The sequence below is a fragment of the Paramisgurnus dabryanus genome, chromosome 2 (genome assembly GCF_030506205.2).
Source record: "Paramisgurnus dabryanus chromosome 2, PD_genome_1.1, whole genome shotgun sequence".
NCBI classification, from domain to species: domain Eukaryota; kingdom Metazoa; phylum Chordata; class Actinopteri; order Cypriniformes; family Cobitidae; genus Paramisgurnus; species Paramisgurnus dabryanus.
This window is the reverse complement of record NC_133338.1, coordinates 24163708-24182647: the sequence shown is the minus strand read 5'-3', so window position 1 is coordinate 24182647 and position 18940 is coordinate 24163708. Positions and strand designations below refer to the sequence as shown.

Sequence of the window (18940 nt, the reverse complement as noted above, 5' to 3'; positions counted from 1 at the left end):
GTAGTAGGTTTGATAAAAATAACTGCAACCACACCTATGTTCCATCAGGCCTTATTCTGTATTTATATACGCCTGTGTGTTTGTACGCGAGCGCTTGTTTAGTTTGGGCCCAACCTGCTGCATGTTGCTCGTGAATAAAGGTTTACAAAGAGACCTTTATAGGGAGTTGAACGGTTCTACGTGACAAATCCCTTCTTTCTCTCGGTCTCCGTTATTTCTTTAATCTCCCACAGGAACGACCACTCCTTACATGCCACGAGAATAAGAATTTCCGTACCCATTCTTCAAACAGGACCTGGTGGAAAATACTCAAGAGATCTTGAACGTTAGGGGGAAATTTCTGCTAGTAAGCCATCCGAACCCTTGCGATTATAAAAACAACCGAGATGAGCAGGGAGGGAAGGGAGTACAGCGAACAAACGGCACCGCTCGAACTCCTTTCCTGTAAATTCTTTTCGAAATAAACCGTGACCTGATTTGAGCTACAGGAGGCGAGAAATGCCTCGGATTACAAGAAAAAGCACCTAAAAATGAAAAGTCCCATGATGGGAATAGCTTTAATACAATAATTGCTTTGAGAGGCTATTCATAGTTATGCTGTCAATGTACCAAAAAATGCAAGATCACTCCCAGGCTGTGGGATCACATGAGGGAGGGAGAGCGTCTGTCTGGGTCGGACAGTGTGATGAAAGTCAGTCCAAACCTCACCCACTACAATGAGTTTGCTATATTCAGCACAAAGTAAACAGTGGATGCAGATGCTAAAAGATCAATAAATTGATATTCTAACTTGAATTTAAAGTGAAACACTTGTCAAATAGGAGAGAGCGGGCACCTTTTTGGTTTTGGCTCAATCATTCAAAAAATATTTTAGTTTGATTAATTATATTTTTACACAAACAACACACACATCTCTGCTACAAATGAACATTTGAAGTTTGTTTCTAGTACTTACCAGTCTTGGACAATTACACCAAACGTGACAGAAGTGCAAACGTTACAACTTACCCCATAGGTGGGCTTAATTGTAACAGGCAGGGGGTTAGTTGTTACACTTGATGATAAAAATTAAGTTTGCAGGCAAATATTTCAATACTATTGTGTCTATAGACTTGAAGTGGATATTGTTTATATCTGTCTATACTACACAGGTATCCACACTGTATTCATTCATCCAGCCCTGTTCTAACAATAGTTTAATTATAAATGGATACAAATGTCTATATATGTGAGAAAAAGCAGCAAAATTATGACAAAACTTTTTTTATATGTGACTCAGTCTGTATGTAATAACCATACTACAGTTTCATAATCAAATTCTGATATAATGAGCATGAAAGTCTGATTTTAGTCATTCATTTCATTATGATATCAATCTTTGACGTGGCCTTATACAATCAATATTAAAAATATAAACAAAATAAATTTGACAGACAACTTTTTATAAGACAGGCACATTTATTTTGTTGGCAGCCAAAAATCATTAATTTAGCCTATTTAAAACAACGGCAAGAACTATGCTTACGTTAACAGTTTTCATTTTGTAAGGGTTGAGGGGTTAGTTGTAACACAGCGTTACAATTAACCCCGCTTGGTCAAAATATTTTCAAGCCCACCAACAAAGTTGCTAAGAGCTGCAGACATATTTCATAACAATGCTATGTTTTAGTCAACAAGACACTGATTAATATGGCATAGTACTGGATTTGGTATCTTACACACCCAACTTAGAAACCAAAATAAAAAACCATGAGGAAAAAATTTACTTACATGCCACCAAAACACTCGTTCATCAATAACACTCTGGAAAAACATTATACATTTCCAATAATTTGCGGGAGATCGTCTTTTGGCAGCATGAAAAAATATCGCAAACAAAACGAAAAACAAAACGCTCCCCCTTGTGCAACAATGTAAACAGTCCGTGTTACAATTAACCCCCTCGTAAGTTTTTGCCCTGTGCACCCGTACTATAAATCATTGATCTAAATGATAAAAAAGTGAACCCTGAATAAAATATAAAAGTGATTTATTTGTTTATATTGTATTAGATATAATGAATTAGTTTGCTGTAGTTTTAATAACTGAAGATGCAAATGTTCACAAAACGTCTGCATTGTGAGAAACCAAGCAACTAAAGTAAACTGTAAACACACACACATACTATAAAAAGCGAGCAGTGGTATTTAAAATTGGAAATATGTCACAAGTGTGAGTCTTACAACGGTAACATTTCAGTAAAAACATTTCAGTTTCCATTAACTGTTGCAGATAAAAACCCAACATACAAAACATTTTGATGTCATGCACCCAGTGCTACACCACAGTCGTGTCATGTCAGTACAAAAGTCTTATCCTAGATCTGTGGTTTAGGATAAAATACCAAAAACAGTTACCTGTGCCACAACATCAGAAATCAGATCAGTTCCCGAATTCATCATGTTAAGAGACGAGTGTAAAAGCCAATCTGTATTCAGTAGAAGGTCTGTATGGCCCTCGGGCCCTGCAGCATGAAAGAATGGGCTCCCTGTGTCTCAGCCCTGGTCTTCGCCCCGGCGGCATGAGGTCACCCACTCTATTGCGCTATAAATAACGGGGTGTGCCGCTGTTGCCAGCCTGGCTTTCTGCCTGCCATTGTGCCACAGCTGGCTAGAAGAAAAAGGTTTGCCTGAGCTGCTAAGTAACCTGAAGGGCCCTACCAAGCATTGCCAAATGCACAAAGAGCAAAAGAACATGGGAAACACAATTGCCATTTTATAGGAAACATTTGAAAGAAAGACAGAGAGAGAAAGAGAGAGACAAACCAAGCTGTATGTGATGACATTAAGCATAAAAGTGGAATACGTATTTCATATTGACGGACATTAATCTATGAGGGTTCAGTCGTTGAATAAACTCAATTTGTAAGGGAACCTGTCATAACATTTTTCACAAGACTTACAATATAAACCCTCATTTTTCAGCGGTAATTCACGTGTTTTTCCAATGGGACCTTTCGTGAAGAAATGCCTGAGAGGAGGTTTGTCCAAGAACACTTCTCTAAAACAAGCGCGGCTTTATCAATGCCTCTAATGGTTTCTCCAGTCAGAAAACCATTAACACAAAGCAGCCAAGAGTATGTTGTACAAATTCAGCCCAGGAGTGTATGGGTGACCTGCATTTTAGTGTGTCAGAGAAAGTTTTCATTCAGTTAACTTTATATTATCTGACAGCACACTATATATACTGTACAAGGTCTAACTGTGTTAAGTGTTCTCTGAACATTTCTAGAAGAAATGTCCCTTTATCTCTTGCTCAGACTATGTGTAGTGACAATGATTAACACATCCAACATCTGTTCCTTAACCGAGTCTTCCAGTCTCTCTTTTCTTCTTTTATAGGAATGCAGATAAATACTCCTGACAGGGGTGGAGCAATACACGTCCTCCTCCATGTTCACTTTATATGATAATCACTATATTTTAAAAGTGTTTTAGTTAGCCACATTCCACCAAAAAAGTGTTGCGAGACACAAAAAACAACACCTTTAGACCAATTTACAGACTTTTCCGAACATCACTTATAAACTAAGGCATGAACACATCACAAACTCATGACTCAGGCTGATTTATGAGGTTTATAATGTGTCCCTCCCACCTTTTTAGGACATTCCTAGAACCACATTTACAAAATTAACTAAAAATATGCGACCCTGTTTGTGAAATCGAGGCTAAAGTCTCATAATCAGTCAAAAGTCAAATAAATTTCAATGAATGACATGGCCTTACTCAGTCAATATATAAAGATATCAAAGTTATATCTGCAAAGAATGCTCTTTACTTTATGTAAAATAGATGATCTTATAAAGAGTCCAGTGAATCACAAAAAAAATGCATTTAACTAAATTTTCACATCAAATTTGGGTCACAAATTTGTTTTAAGAAAACCAGTAGCGCCCAGTGCCTTCTTTTGAGTCGAAGTTCATCACAACATGTATGTAGCCCATTGTGTGTGGCCCATCATTTCAAAATATGTGTTCGGCGCGTCATGTAAACTTATGTGCATCATGCGTGATGTCAAAATAAGTGCCTGCTGCAGATGCTTCGAAGGGGGTTATGATAAAAGAGACGCTCACGTTTGCCAGATACTCTTTTAATTTCATGTCAAATCAGAGTTTAGTGTTAAGTTAGTGTCTTGCGAGTATTTTGTGAACATGAGCGTCTCTTTATCATTAACCCTTTCAACGCGTGTGCAGCAGGCACTTATTTTGACAAGACACATGATGCACATGGCTCACATGACACAATGAACAGATATTTTGAAATGACAAACCACACACGACACTCCGGACACATATTTTAAATTTGTGCCCCTCGGAAGAGAAGTCAACAACCGCCACTTAAGAAAACTATCATTGATTATAACCCTGACAACCATCCACCGCTCAACCAGTCCTTGGAAGCAATAAGGAATCTCGGGGTCCCTATGGGAATGAATGTAAAAAAAGAAAGGTGTGGAAAAATAGGAAACTGTGGGAGATTATAGGGGGATCTAGATAACGTGGGTTTTGGCTCACGTCTGCTCTTGAAGTAAAAACAACAGGCATCACAGCAACTGGAGAAGTACGGGAATAGAAAGTAAGTCACACATTTGTGTGGGAATGTAATATGTGCTCCAAATAAAAAACAAAAACAAATGACTACATGCAAGCATTACTGCAACACTATAAAAAGTTAATTCAACTTAAAAATATTAGTTGACAAAAGTTTTTATTTTTACTTTTTTAACCCTTGTGGGTTGTTCAAATTCGCTACCCTTTTGGGTTGTTCGTTTACAAAAAAGGCCACTAAATTAAATGGCTGTAAAATTGATCAGATTAATTTTTTTCCTAAATTTTTCCTTAATCTTTTAATTAAGCTCAGTACTAATAAAAACTACCAAATGTTTACAAAATTTTTATAATTGTAACCCTTTTAATGCCAATTTAATAAGTGCTGTCACTGATTTGGGGGACAAAAAAAAACACAAATTGACCGATTTTCAATATAAAAAAAGTGACTGTGGACTGGTCTTGGGCATACCAAGATTGGTAAAAACACTGGCTTTGATGCATTTTTAGTTTTTGTGCAGCATGAGTTTTAATTTGTTTCTCCTTCATTTACTGTTTTTGCCCCATTGACTTCAATTATAACGACTTTTTTGATTGCAAAACCATGACACTATAAATCATGCGTTTTTGATTGTTGGCTGTTTTTCCTTTTGCTAAGAGTAATTTTTACTGTCCATTTTAAATTCACCATGTGTATTTAATTTAGTGGCTTTTTTGTACACTAACAACCCGAAAGGGTAGTAAATTTGCCCACGGTATATTGTTGAGTTTTTGAAAAATGTCAAAGCATTTTCTCAACATATGTGTTAATATAAGATTTGTCACCAAAAATCATTCCATTTGCTGAAACACAGAGAAAGTTGTGGCCAAATTAAGACATAAAAAAGCCAAAAATGGCCAAAATTGGCCTCAACAACCCATTAGGGTTAATTTTGACAACTTTTTTTGAGTCAACTAATATTTTTAAGTTGAATGAAAATACATTCAAGTTTAGAGTAAAAACTAAGACTCAAACAATGACAAACACTAATCTTGAGCCTTTATAAAACAGAGTAAAAGTTAAGACTGCAATCAAATCAAAAACACGCCATCGCCATGTAGTTATCATTATAGGCATCTTTTCTTTCCTGAAACATAATGTTTCCCACAGGCCATAGCGACTTGTTCCGCTGCATGTGTTTATACATATTCAATGTGAAAATTAATACCAACTGCCAAAGTCCAGTGGGAATGTGATGCAGAACATCCAATCAAAAACACACACATATATACATACTGGGGGAAGACAGACACCAATCAGCTGCTGCTAAATTCATTTATCAGCTACACACCCTCAGAAATAATCTACAGCCCTGAACTTTTACAGTACTTTTATTCTTCCTCTCATGTGCCTCTGTAAATGTTAATTTGTATACTTCAAATTTATATTTCAAAGTCTATTTTATAATGTAAATATCTATTTTATTTGACTTTATTTGCAGTAGTACTTGATCCATCACCCAGTACATTAGCTTAATTCCACCTTAATGAGAGAAAGCAAGCGACCATTCCCATTGCTTTCCATTTTATTCCACAGCAATCAAAAGCAGTCAATGGGTAACCCCACGGTGCTCAGAAACCGCCACTGGCCTCAATGAGACGAGCCTTAACAGCTGCCATTCCCACCCAAATCTTCCTCAAGAAGCTTTCCGGAACTTTAACCACTTCTCGTCTTATTGGTGCGTTTCCTTGTTTGCTTCACTCTGAGATAATTTGCTGTATAAAGCACCTTGTTAGTTGTAGTTGTTGTAGTTCAGGGTAAACATAAAATTGCAAGTTACCTATGGATATTATTTTGCCTAATATTTAGTCAAATTACCCACAAAACTGTATCCAACAGCTCAATTTATAAATCATTATATCTGCTTACTGTGGTAAAGCGGGATAAGGAAGGGGAACGTTTGAAATACATTTTATGATGTACTTTTTTATTTTCTAAATACTTTAGATTTACTGATTTTAAACAAAAATAAGTTACTTTTAATAGAAGGTAAACATTTCTGCACTAAAAATGTATTTTTACAGAAAAAAAGACCTAAAAAGAAGATTGTTTATGATGAAATAAAACGATTTTGACTGAAATTTGGACATATGATGCTGCCCCGAGAATTTTCGGGTGTTTGTTCGATCACCTCCCACCTCTACAATGGGTGTATAGGTGCACTGGAACAATCTTTCCTAAAATGCATTAAACTTTCATTTACAAAGACGTGAAACTCACCGAGTGGTCAGGGGTGTTCACTGATATGCTCACACAAAAAAAATCGCTGCAAAAGATGCTTTCCAACAGGTGTTTTAGCATTCGTTGTAAACTTGTGGACCTATTTTTCCAAACGCCTTACACCCGTATATTCTTCCGCTGAGAGCTTGAATAATAGACACTCCAGCCCAGTTGGTGGCGATAATCCGCCTTTCCAATTGCAAGAATACAAACAAAGCATATCAGTGAACACCCCTGACCACTCGGTGAGTTTCATGTCTTTGTAAACGAAAGTTTAATGCATTTTAGGAAGGATTGTTCCAGTGCACCTATATAGCCATTGTAGAGGTGGGAGGTGATAGAACAAACACCCGGAAATTCTCAGCATCATATGTCCAAATTTCAGTCAAAACCGTTCTATTTCATCATAAACATTCTGAAAACAGGGCTTTAAGTATAAAATACCGAACTTGTCCTTTAATTCGTAAAGTAAATTTACTCATTTAGTTTGGTTAGAAAGCAGACATAAATTGTCTCACATGACATCTTCTTATTAAAGTCATTTCAACAAATCAACAGAAGCCCTGCTGGTCACTGAATGCATTCAAGCATCCAAGGGCTGAGTCGCAATCATCTGCCGCTCATAAAGAACTGAAGAATGAGCCCAGAATGCTCCCCCCACAGCAATTTCTTTGTCTACTGTTTGCCAAGGATTTGAGCCACCACTCAACAACACAACACGACTGACCGACTGACATGTATTATCCTCACTGAAGTTCCTTTATCCGTCCACACACACACAGTTTTTATCTTCAGCTAAGAAAACACCTCACCCCTCACTAAGAACAAAGTGCTTATCAGAACGTTTTCCTTTCGTATCTCAGGTCACTGATGCAGACCGGGACAATTCTGTCCTTGAGCTGCTCTGACCTCATACACAGGCGTGTAGCATCCAGATCACAGGAAGGGCGATTCTTCCTGAGCTTTTAAACCTTGGAACGTAGGCTAACCTGGAAAGTGACACACTCGGACGTATTCAAGGTCAGAGTGGGTGAGAATAATGCTGCTGGCTTCTGGCTCCTTCATTTTATGAGGAGAGACAGAAGAGTGGGGGTGGTGGTAATAAGAGAGAGAGAGAGCACGAGAAAAGGTGGGAGAGACATCGTGAGCGATAGGGTGACAAAGGCTTCATTCAGGCTCAGACTGAAGGGAAAATGAGAGAGCACTACCTCGGTATGCCGAGCTACGGCCGTGGCCCGGCTGACTCTAAAGTTCCATTGTGCTTTTAGACTTTTAAAGGTGTGACACAGAGCCACGGGTCACCACTGCAACTGAATCAACAGCCACTGACCTATATTCACATGTGAGGCATATGGGAACGCACAGCCATGGGAATGCGTTAAAAAATGCTCAAGAAATTAAACAAAGAAATGCACTGGAAAACAAACAACGATTAGGAAGGACAACTAAATTACAAGAGTCATTTTGTCCATCACACATAGACACACACACGCACGATTCACAGTGCATGTTTTGTTTTAAGGAGACACTTGGCGAGAAAGGAATGTCTCTGTGGAGAAACATTTTATCACATTCCACAATTTGTTTGCTTTCTACAGACTCAACTGCCAAATGCTGTTTGCATGGACTTCCTTCTCAAACCTTTCGACCAGCTGAACATGAGTGAAGATCTGGCTTGATCCGTGATCCAAATGTTTCCAACTTACACTTTAATGACACCAAATAACTCAAACGAAATCTAAATGCCAAAACACATAAGCTCATCAAAATTCACTTCATTACCTCGCAAGATTTGACAATTTGAATATGTTTATAGTTGCAAATGTAACTTTTTGGGATAAGAATAAACAAAAATCAGTTATTGAGCAAGAACATGAAAATATCTGTCTCCTTACATTACCCCGAATCACAACAGTACATTTATAAAGATGATTTATAAATTAAGCTGTCAGGTTCGATTTTACAGGAAAGCCAGTGTGATGTAATTTGCCTTCAACCAAAGTCCCATAGGGAAGTCACACCACTAGACAGCCATGTTTGCAACACTCCTGGGCAGTTATTTCAGTCATGCAAGACTAAAGTCCTACCTATTTGAATGGGGAGAGACCAGCCTCATCTCACAAGAATTTGTACGCATTTTACGAGTTGCCTAATTCGTACAAAGTGAAAATGAAACCTCATCCCTAACCACAACATCACGGGGCAAAAGCAAATCTTACAAAAAATGTGTTTCTTAAAGGATTAGTCAAGTTCTTATAAAAAATCCAGATAATATACTCACCACCATGTCATCCAAAATGTTGATGTCTTTCTTTGTTCAGTCGAGAAGAAATTATGTTTTTAGGAAAACATTTCAGGATTTTTCTCATTTTAATGGACTTAATGGACCCCAACACTTAACAGTTTTAATGCAGTTTAAAATTGCAGTTTCAAAGCACTCTAAACGATCCCAAACTAGGCGATTGTCATTTTTGACAAAAAAAAATGCACTTTTTAACCACAACTTCTAGTCTTCCTCCATTCATGTGACGCGCCAGCGCGACCTTTTGTAATGCATCATCACGTCAAGAGGTCACGGATGACGTATGCGAACCTACGCCCCAGTGTTTACAAGTGTGGAGAAAGAGGACCGTTCCGACGTTGTTGTATGTGAAATTATACTAATTAATGTCTTTGTGTCAGTTTATTGTTTAAAATGGTCCGCAAATGTGCTTCATATATGTAACACGTGACCTTCCAAGTCATTACGCAATTGCGTGAGGTCGCGCTGGCGCGTCACACGATCGGAGGAAGATGAGAAGTTGTGGTTTAAAAGTGTATATTTTTTATTTTTCTTGCCAAAAATGACAATCGTTTCGCTAGATAAGACCCTTGTGCCTTGTTTGGGATTGTTTAGAGTCCTTTGAAGTTGCATTGAAACTGCAATATTAAAGGGGACAGAGAATGAAAAACCATTTTTACCTTGTCTTTGTTGAATAATGGTAGTCTACCCGCTAGGGCTGGACCAGAAAATTCGAATATTCGAATATTCGTTCCGTGGGTTGACATTCGATTTTCAGTTTTGAGATTCGAATATATATATATAAATATTTTTCAGCGTTAATCCAGAGCTTTTGCCAAGCAGGAAGTGCGCTTCACGCTCCCGCTCTGTAGGTGGCGCAGAGAGACCAACATCCATAGTCAACAGCCATCAAACAGCACCAGTGGAAGAGATCGCCTCGAACGGAAAGCGCGCTTCCTGCTTTGGCATTCACGCTAATAGTGTTGTAAATAACGTTCAGTTTCTTGCAAAAACTGATTGATTTGCTTCACAAGACGTCAATATGTCACACAGAGTTATGGGGGATTACTGTTGTATTGGATATATATGCTTTAGCTCTTAAAGTGTGCGGATCGGTTGACTTGCATGACGGAGCACTGGGGTTTCTGCAAAATATCTTCTTTATTGTTCTGCTGATGAAAAAAACATATTGATGGTGTAAGTGTTATAAATAAACTTGATTTTGAAAGTATGCTACCGTTTTATTACAGTTTGTTGAACTTCGTTCATTTATTTTCGTTGTTTTATTTAAATAGCCTACCCTACGTTGTCAGTAATTACTGTGCTGCTAATTTCTGATACGGGAATGTTTATTTGTTAGAAAAATGTTAGGCTACCTTATTAAAAGTATTGCTCTTGTGTTTTGTTTCACTAATGCTGTTCTCGCAGGACGCGTGACAGGCACGCCGCTTCCAGCTTGCGCTGTTCTGTAGTATTTTTAAAGTTTATTTCTTAAAGTTTATTCTAAACGTGTCACATGTCCATATTGCACGAAAAAAAGGCACTACACTCCCTTGAGTCCGCAGCAACACATCCGCCACATAATAAAACTGTAGATAAACAGACACACACACACACACACACAGATTCCTGCCTTTATTAAAGAGAAAAATATGTTCAGCCCCTCCTTCCGAAGCTTCGAATATTCGATTTTATTTCTACTAGAGCTTCGAAGCTCAAAAAATGGTATTCGGAACAGCCCTACTACCCGCATTCACAAACATTCAAAAAGTGCTAGACATCTCAGTCTCATAGAAATTCCTCTTTTAGAAATGTCAGCCAGAAAACAGCCCAATCTGAAAAACTGATGCTTATGACATCACCAGCATCTCCCTGCCCCTCCACTTTAAAATAATTGGCTACATTTTTTGAGTGGCAGCAAAGTCAGCCAATCAGTAATGAGATTACAAGTTAAGCCAGTAGGGGGAGCCAAAAAGGTGAAAAACCACTTATTTAAAATCCCCCACCCTAACAGAGCTATCTGAGAGAGGTTTTTAGGAAGCTTCTAAGGCATTACAGACCCAAACAAAAAAAATTGTCTACATGCAACATCACAGAACAAGGATAAATACACCGTTCAATCATTCTATGTCACCTTTAAACTGCATTAAAACTGTTAAGTGTTGGGGTCCATTAAAATGAGAAAAATCCTGGAATTTTTTCCTCAAAAACAATTGCCGTGGTCACGTTTTCAGTGTGGTTTTAGATGCGAAATGTTAAGCAAATGAGCATATGTGCTTTGCCATTTCGGTGGGTGCTGTTGCCCAGCCCTGGAGCACTCGCGAGATTGGCGCCTATGTGCGTGCTGTAGCACTTCCATCTGTAAAACAACCCTTGCTCAAGTGAGAAATCTTTTTGGGCTTATAATGTTTCCAGCTGCGCTAAAAACGCATTCAGATGGTGTACTGGTAGTGCAGATTAATACTTTTCTGCAACCTTGAGTGACTAAGAGAGAATATCTTGCCTCATTGTTCCCCCCTCAAGCAGCGGCTCATCACTGATATCAGTTGCCTCCCCTTGGAAATAGTACACTAACTCAGTCTGCCGGCCGTTTGTCTTCACACAAACTTGAAGACATCTTGCTGTTCGAGATTGTAATTTAGATTTTTAATTTTTGTGGTGTGCACATCCTCCTTTTGTGTCCCACTTCACCACTGCAGTTGTGCACTGTTTATTACAACCGTCACAGCCCTACTGTTGCCTACAATCCGTGTGTTTGTTTTAGTCCAAGTAAAGAGATTTATGTTGGAAACAATAACTTGCATCATCGTTTACTTTGGGATTTGTACCTTTTGCATAACGTTAACATGTACTAATACACACTTACACACCAAAATTAGATGCTCTTTAATTTCACACAGTACAGAAACCTTAGGAAGAATCTCAGATTGCATAAACTAACTACAGTTGCGACTGCTATCTATATATTGCCATGATGATATCTCTAAAAACAAAAACACCAACACAGAAAACTGTGATTATATTACCAGGCACATGAGCATCAAAAGCTAATAAGATCCCATTACTTCCATTCTCACTGGAAACCCCAAAGTATAAACAAAATCACATTCATAACAGCTGATCAACAACATGACTGTATCGCTCAGTCACTTGATCACGTTCTTAAATCAGTACTGCTCATTAAACTCACTTAAATATCCATTCTTTAGAGGACAACTCATATCACCGCCATTGGACATTTCCACAAACATCCCAAAGCGATCAATCACGTCTTTGACGTGCACTGAGAGAACCTCAATCGTCTGATCAAGATCCAGAAACAGCAGTGCGTGTGCTCTCAAAACAACGTCGTTCTCCTCCAGAGGTGAGAAACCATTTTTGAAGTCCAGCCAAAAAGTCGTCTCCCGAAGAGCAGATATTGTCTTTGTTGTAACAAAGTTCAACAAGAGGCAAATTAAAGGAACATCAAACCATTTCCTAGTGCACTTGGCAATAAATTGCTTTGGTGAGCTGAGGTGTTATTAGAGCAATCAAAGTGTTCACATGCAAGATTCATAATCCAAATGTACACAGACTTAAAATTCTGGCATGCTCAGTTGGAGAGGAAATCTGGCAGTAGGATATTGTCAGTATCTGGGTCACAAATGTTTAGTGTACAGTTATACTGTACATTGCAATATTTTACATGTGTGTTTTGCACATTGCACTTCAGGGTTTTTCACAATCAAATTTTGGCAAAATAAATGTAATTAAGTGTGCACTCATAGATCTGCTCTTAACAATCTCCAATTACACAGTATTAATGGGACAATGTAACTGACAGTCAATTTTTGATAATATTCCTACAACATCATAAAAAAAAAATCACAATTCTTTGAAACGTCATTTGTCGTCACCTCTCCTAACTGACATCATCCTATTGCTCTGACATCCTATATATCTATTAGCACCACAATTGCAAATATTGAACATATAGCAGGCCTCGTTTCTGAAACGAACAATAGTGCATGTCACAGAGTCAGCAACCTTTGGTCTGAAGTTAACTTGGATTGATCCATCACTGTCATAGCAGACATCAGAGGATAGATGGTTTCTTATGATGGCTCATTTTAGGACCTGCCATGCCTTGGTTTCCTCTCGCTTATGAATAGGACTATAGTGAGCCATTTGAGGTTGTAATGTGTGTGAAGTGACCTTGTCCCCTCGACTACCCCCCTTCCCCAGACTCACCTCCCTGAGAGCAAAAAGGACTTTCGAGTGGTTTTGACGGCTGGTTGAGCCCAAATGTTGGATGCAAGGAGTTTGGTTGAGCGTTTGATGTGGTCGGGTCCCCTGCAGAACACAGTTAAAGTTTGAAAACTGACTCCCTGATTACCATTTACCCTGTGTCTGTACCGAAGATCCTGAGAGAACCGCAAACTTTTTCATCAGGCTGCAGTAGAGTAAACGGCAAATGTCTCATTACGACCTAAAAGACTCCGTATATGTAATCAGTGACAATTTTGCACTGCCCTAATCTCAAATCTTATGCTTAACCGCAATTGTCCTATTCCGTTTAACCATTTACTCACACAACCGCACTAAACACTCACACACTCGCCTCGCTGATTAGAAGTCCTGTCACTCCCGTTTCTGTTCAGGGACCATGTGGAAAAACTACCGAGTGGTGGACGGGCTCAAGCAATAAGACCCCAATATCTCTTCCAGCATCAAAGCTTCACTGCCCAGGGCAAAAGCAACGGGAGCCAAGCTCACATTCCTGTCACATATCAGATCCTTCCCACACCCCTAACCAGCTGCAGACTTCATCACCATCGACAAATCACTCAAACAAATTGTCTTTTATCAAACAATCGAAGAAACAACATATTTACTCTATTAAAGCCAATTGCAATAACAGTTGTAAAAAAAGAAGCGATAAGACCTGATGAGATCCGTACAGCAGATTTTCAATTTTGGGAATCTATCCAGAAATACAAAGTTGTTTACTGAATTACAGAAATGGGGAAGTAATCCCATCTTTAACAAAGAGATTAATTTAACCAAAGGAGAAAAATTTGGAATGGGACACAACTGGAAGTACAAAGAATAACAGACGGGCTGGGTTCAAGAAATACAAATCATATTTATTTTACTCTGCAGGGAAATTAATTTCAAGTAATAATGTAAAAACTTTAAAAGAGACATACCTAATATAAGCATCAGATTTGGTAATCAAAAGTATATGTTTTTGTTTTTATGATTATAATTAGAGATGCACAGATTATACATTTTTCCACCGATACCTGATTTTTCAGACTGATATCTGCCGATAGTTTGTTTGGTGGCTATATAAACCTGAATTAACTCAATTGCAAACACTAGATTTTCTGAATGTTATGAATAGGGGTGTACCGATATATCGGCCGATGATGTCTGCTATGCTTCTCAATGAAATACAGTGAAATGCTGCTACATCCAAAAGCCAGAGGGCGCTCTCGTGAAGAAACTCAATATGCGCTGTAGACGAAAAACCATACACATGCAGCTCCAATAAATGGCTTAAGGATATATTTATACTGCTGTTCTTTAAACCTTTTCAGGTATTTTCATGTTAATAAAGAATATGTATAATGATTATGTTTGACGACTGTTGCTTTTTCAAATGCATGTCATAAACGACTCAAACTAACCGTGATTTCAGATCGATAAGGACTTACTGATCAAAAGCCGTAGTGCATGAAATAGCTGTGAATAATATCGTCTGCACGATTTAGTATAGTTATCGTCCACGTATTATTAGTGTATATCAGCATTTATGAATTCATATTATAACGACTAATACTGAACGTTTAAAATAGTGATGTTTCTTTATAGTTTCTATGCACAGATACTAGAACCCAAATTCATTGCCTTTTCATGTTCTCTTTTGATTGACAGGATATATCGGCTGTTTTTAAACTATCGCAAATAGTTTAAAAATTTGCTTTTATCGACCGATACAAATTATTGGTGCATCTCTACTTATATCAACGACAATATTGAATCATTCTTTTTCACTTGATCGTTCACGATGTTTCATAGGATATTGAATGTAGTTCAATTACACTTAGAAGATTTTAAGTGAACTTAGATTCAAAAGTATGTTTTTCCCCAAAATGTCTGGGGAAAAAATCTTGCAGAAGCATGAATGTTCTCTGTTTCAAGCAAATGCGAAACATTAACATTTTGCCCCAGTAAAACATTTCCATTTCTTTGTCCAAAGTTGTCTTTCTTTCACCTCAAGACTCCAAGTCCTGAAAATAAGTTCCGTTGACCAATTAGAAGTGGGGAGAGAGGGATGACTGGAGTGCCATGTGGACTACATAAACTTCACTACAGAAAGAGAGAAATGCAAGGAAAAGCACAATGTTTCCATTTCCAGTCTAAAGTGAAGACAAAAACTAGAGAGATTGTGAGGGAGGGATGACTAATAAAGTAAATAAAATCTAACAATGAGTTTCTTATACATACATCAGCCTCCTCCTCACATGTTCTTAATATTACAACTATCAATTTCAATGTTAAAGTCTTTTAAGTTTTGGAGTGTTTGGGGGTAAACATGTGGAAAATGAAACATCATTTTCGTAAACAAACCTTTAACTGTATTTCTCGCCAAAATGTAATTTGTCACGCAGAAGGTTACTTTATTTTATATACGATCTGAACGTGTACGTTCCACAAAATGTGCAGTTAGCTACTATCTGTTGTTGATAAATGTTTATTCTTATTTCATCTCCCTCCTGCTAGCTGCAGGACAGCGTGACCCAATGTGGGATTTTAATATAAGCATGAGATGAACCCATTGTGTGTCTAGCCCTGGGCATCGAGTCCTAAAATTTACTGTTTGAGATAAACGTCTACTGGGACCTTTAAGCGTTTTGAAATAAATGCCTTCTGGGTTTCATGATGAAAGATATGAGTACAAGACAAAGGATTGCAGGCAAACATGCTGGTTGTGCTTTGCCTCCAAATCAGATGGAAAGACTCAGTGTCACCGCAACCATGTGCCCCTGAAGGCTCATGCAAAATGAGATAAACAATGAAATTCGACACTGGAGAACCCCTGAATGTTATATTTATGATGGAATCCAAATAAAGTCCTTACAAGCAAGTTGACACACAGTGGACACAGACTTTGTGTCAGACAAAGCATGTGTTTTAGGTTAGGAGTTACAAGACTAGCCAGTGAACACAAGGTTATCAGATTGGCAGTGATCCAGCCTAAAAAGCACAGGGTTGACACTTGAACCAATCACCTATTGAGCACCAACTCACCCTTTTAGCATCAAAGGAAACAGTTCAATATTATAATACAATACTGACAGCTTTGAACCAAACCTGTGAAGTCAGGTAAAACGATTTCAAACAACTTACCAATCCACATTTTATGGCAACCTCAGAAATCCAAGGAGCTTGGAATTTAACCCAAGTTTTTCTCAGAATCCGGAATATTCATACTGACTGCATTACAGTCACTGATTGACATGGAAATGCCAACGGCCTGGAACTGCTAAAATAAATTTCTGACTGGCAAAAGTACATGAAATGAATCACAACAGCACATTTTATCAAATATACAGACTGCATGTATGCACAACGTTTTGAGTACCAGCGTAAACAACTGAAACAAGCACAAACCACATTAAGTTAAGTTCTTTTAGACCAACTCAAAACACCAGCCTCACTCTATCAACCCCCCACTATGCTGGTTCAGGGGGCAGAGTCTAGGAATGTGAACTCTGGGGGTCCTGTCCACTCAAAACATCTTAATTTAAGAAAAATAAATCAACACTGTCTGGTAAAATGCAGTTAGGATGGAAATAGAGCGTGGAAGGAAGAAAAGGAGTATCTTCAATGGGTTGAAGATATAAAGTTTTAAGATGTTATTTTTATGAGAAGTATTTTTTATTTATAACTTTTCAGCACACTTAAAGATCCACTTGAACGTAACTAAGTTTCTGTCTCATTATTGTTTTTTTCTCAACAACTCTACAACAGACCAATTCCCAGTTGGTTTCACACCCATGAAAACATGTGAATGGGGGAATAACGAGCTGATGACACACAGCAGCAAGCAGCAGCAGTCCACATGGTGTGCACACAGGAAACCCTGGGACTTCTCTACAACCCATCACTACTGTTACACACTGATTTAATACTCATACACACATATCCAGTAACCACAAAGTCTGATGCGATATTTTGCCATTCAAATCAAACAAAAACTTGTTACACAAATAGTATGTACGGCATTGTTTACCTCTGTGTTTTCCCACTCAGGATGGTGAATGAATAAACAACTAGGGTAAAACATGAATTGAATAATAACAACAAATTTCCTTAAAAAGGCCTCAGCTATGTCCAGTATGCTGTGTCAATATTGGACAAACTACTGATTTTTCTAAAATGTAAGGTTTTTTTTAATAGCTTCAAGGATGTCAATGTTGTATGCCATCCAACGATTAAAAATGGACCGTTACATGGTTAAGTTTGAACTTTTGGCGTAGTCTGTTTTGGACACTATTTCACCCATACAAGCATGTAAGATTAACGTTAGTAGGAGTTTGTCGTTCTTTGTAAAGTCCAGTCTTACTTTAGTAATGATGAGCGGTTCGCCGTGCTCCAGTCCTCCTTTCAGAGTGAATCCCCACGGAGCGCCTCCGTTCAGCTGCACATGGATGTGCTGGAAAGACACCAGCTGCTCCACGGTCTCCATTAAAACTTCTGTGGCTTCAATTCCGTCCATTCGCCACGCAATCCCAATTCAACCTCAGTCATTACGACTCCCGACAACAGGAATCCACAAGCATGAGAAGACAGGCGGTGGGCTGGCCAGTGATGGGCTTCACGGACTGTTAACGGAGGAAGTGCTCGAGACTAAAAAGTTAGTTTGAGTGACAGGTGTTACGCCCACTTAGGACAGTGCTTTGCTGTAACTGACCAATGAAGTATCCGATGGGCGGGATCTTTAGCCACCGCTGTATTGTCCATTGTCCGACTGTCTGGGAAAACTGAAAAAGTTGGCCATTTGTTAACTCTCGAAGTTTTAAACTTCAAAGAACGTTTAACAGAAACATTACTTTATATGACATGTGAAAACATGAGCAGCGCGAAACAGTTTTCAAACAAAGACATTTTTTTTCAAAAGTTCGCGCAATGAAATATGTTACCCAACCGTGTATGTCTGTATGAACAGTAAAACAACTAATGTGATGATGATGTTAAGACTCCATTTTTATTTAAACTCTGTTATGTAAAATAATCATATCGTTAAGACTGACATAAAGAGAGATCTTTAGGAATTGTTGCGCAATATAACAAAATATATAAGATTGAATACATCTCAAATATAAATATGAAACCTAAAGTGAGGGCAAATAAAATAATTATAAAATGATTTGTTAAAAGCTTTTCAATCTAATCTGTGTGTAAATCATCAACTGTAACTTGAAGTGAGTGTAACGGAACACATAGCTAGACAAAAATATGTCAACCTCACTCAAATCTAAACCGAAGTGCAAGTTTTTCAGCTCTGTACTCTAAACCACCCTAAAAAAAAACACAATATACGATTTAAACTGATCTTAGAAAATCATAACACTGCGAAAGAAAGAGCTGGTCAGGCCATCGTCTACTCAATAAGAATATCATTCCACAAGGAGGAGCTGTTGTTTAATACTATAATGAGAAGTAATGGGGAGCCTTTCATATTGCCTTGGATTTAAGGAGACCAGAAAAAGCATATTTCTTAAGAATATTTGACAGCTTTAAAATTTAAATAACATATATA

The 18940-nt window shown here is 38.1% G+C and overlaps 1 protein-coding gene across 4 annotated transcripts in view; it reads right to left on the bottom strand.

Moving 5' to 3' along the window:
- shroom4 (shroom family member 4) overlaps positions 1-18089 on the bottom strand; it is a 56075-nt gene extending 37986 nt beyond the window's left edge. Inside the window, exon 1 of one of the 4 annotated variants that reach the window (XM_065248729.2) lies at positions 17744-18089. In XM_065248729.2, the coding sequence (XP_065104801.1) occupies positions 17744-17896 (153 nt within the window). In that variant the 5' untranslated portion in view covers positions 17897-18089. Of the gene's footprint in view, positions 1-2396; positions 2501-17743 lie in introns of those variants that run through there. The other 3 variants (XM_065248728.2, XM_065248730.2, XM_065248731.1) reach the window with 3 other exon arrangements.
- Positions 18090-18940: the final 851 nt, after the last annotated feature.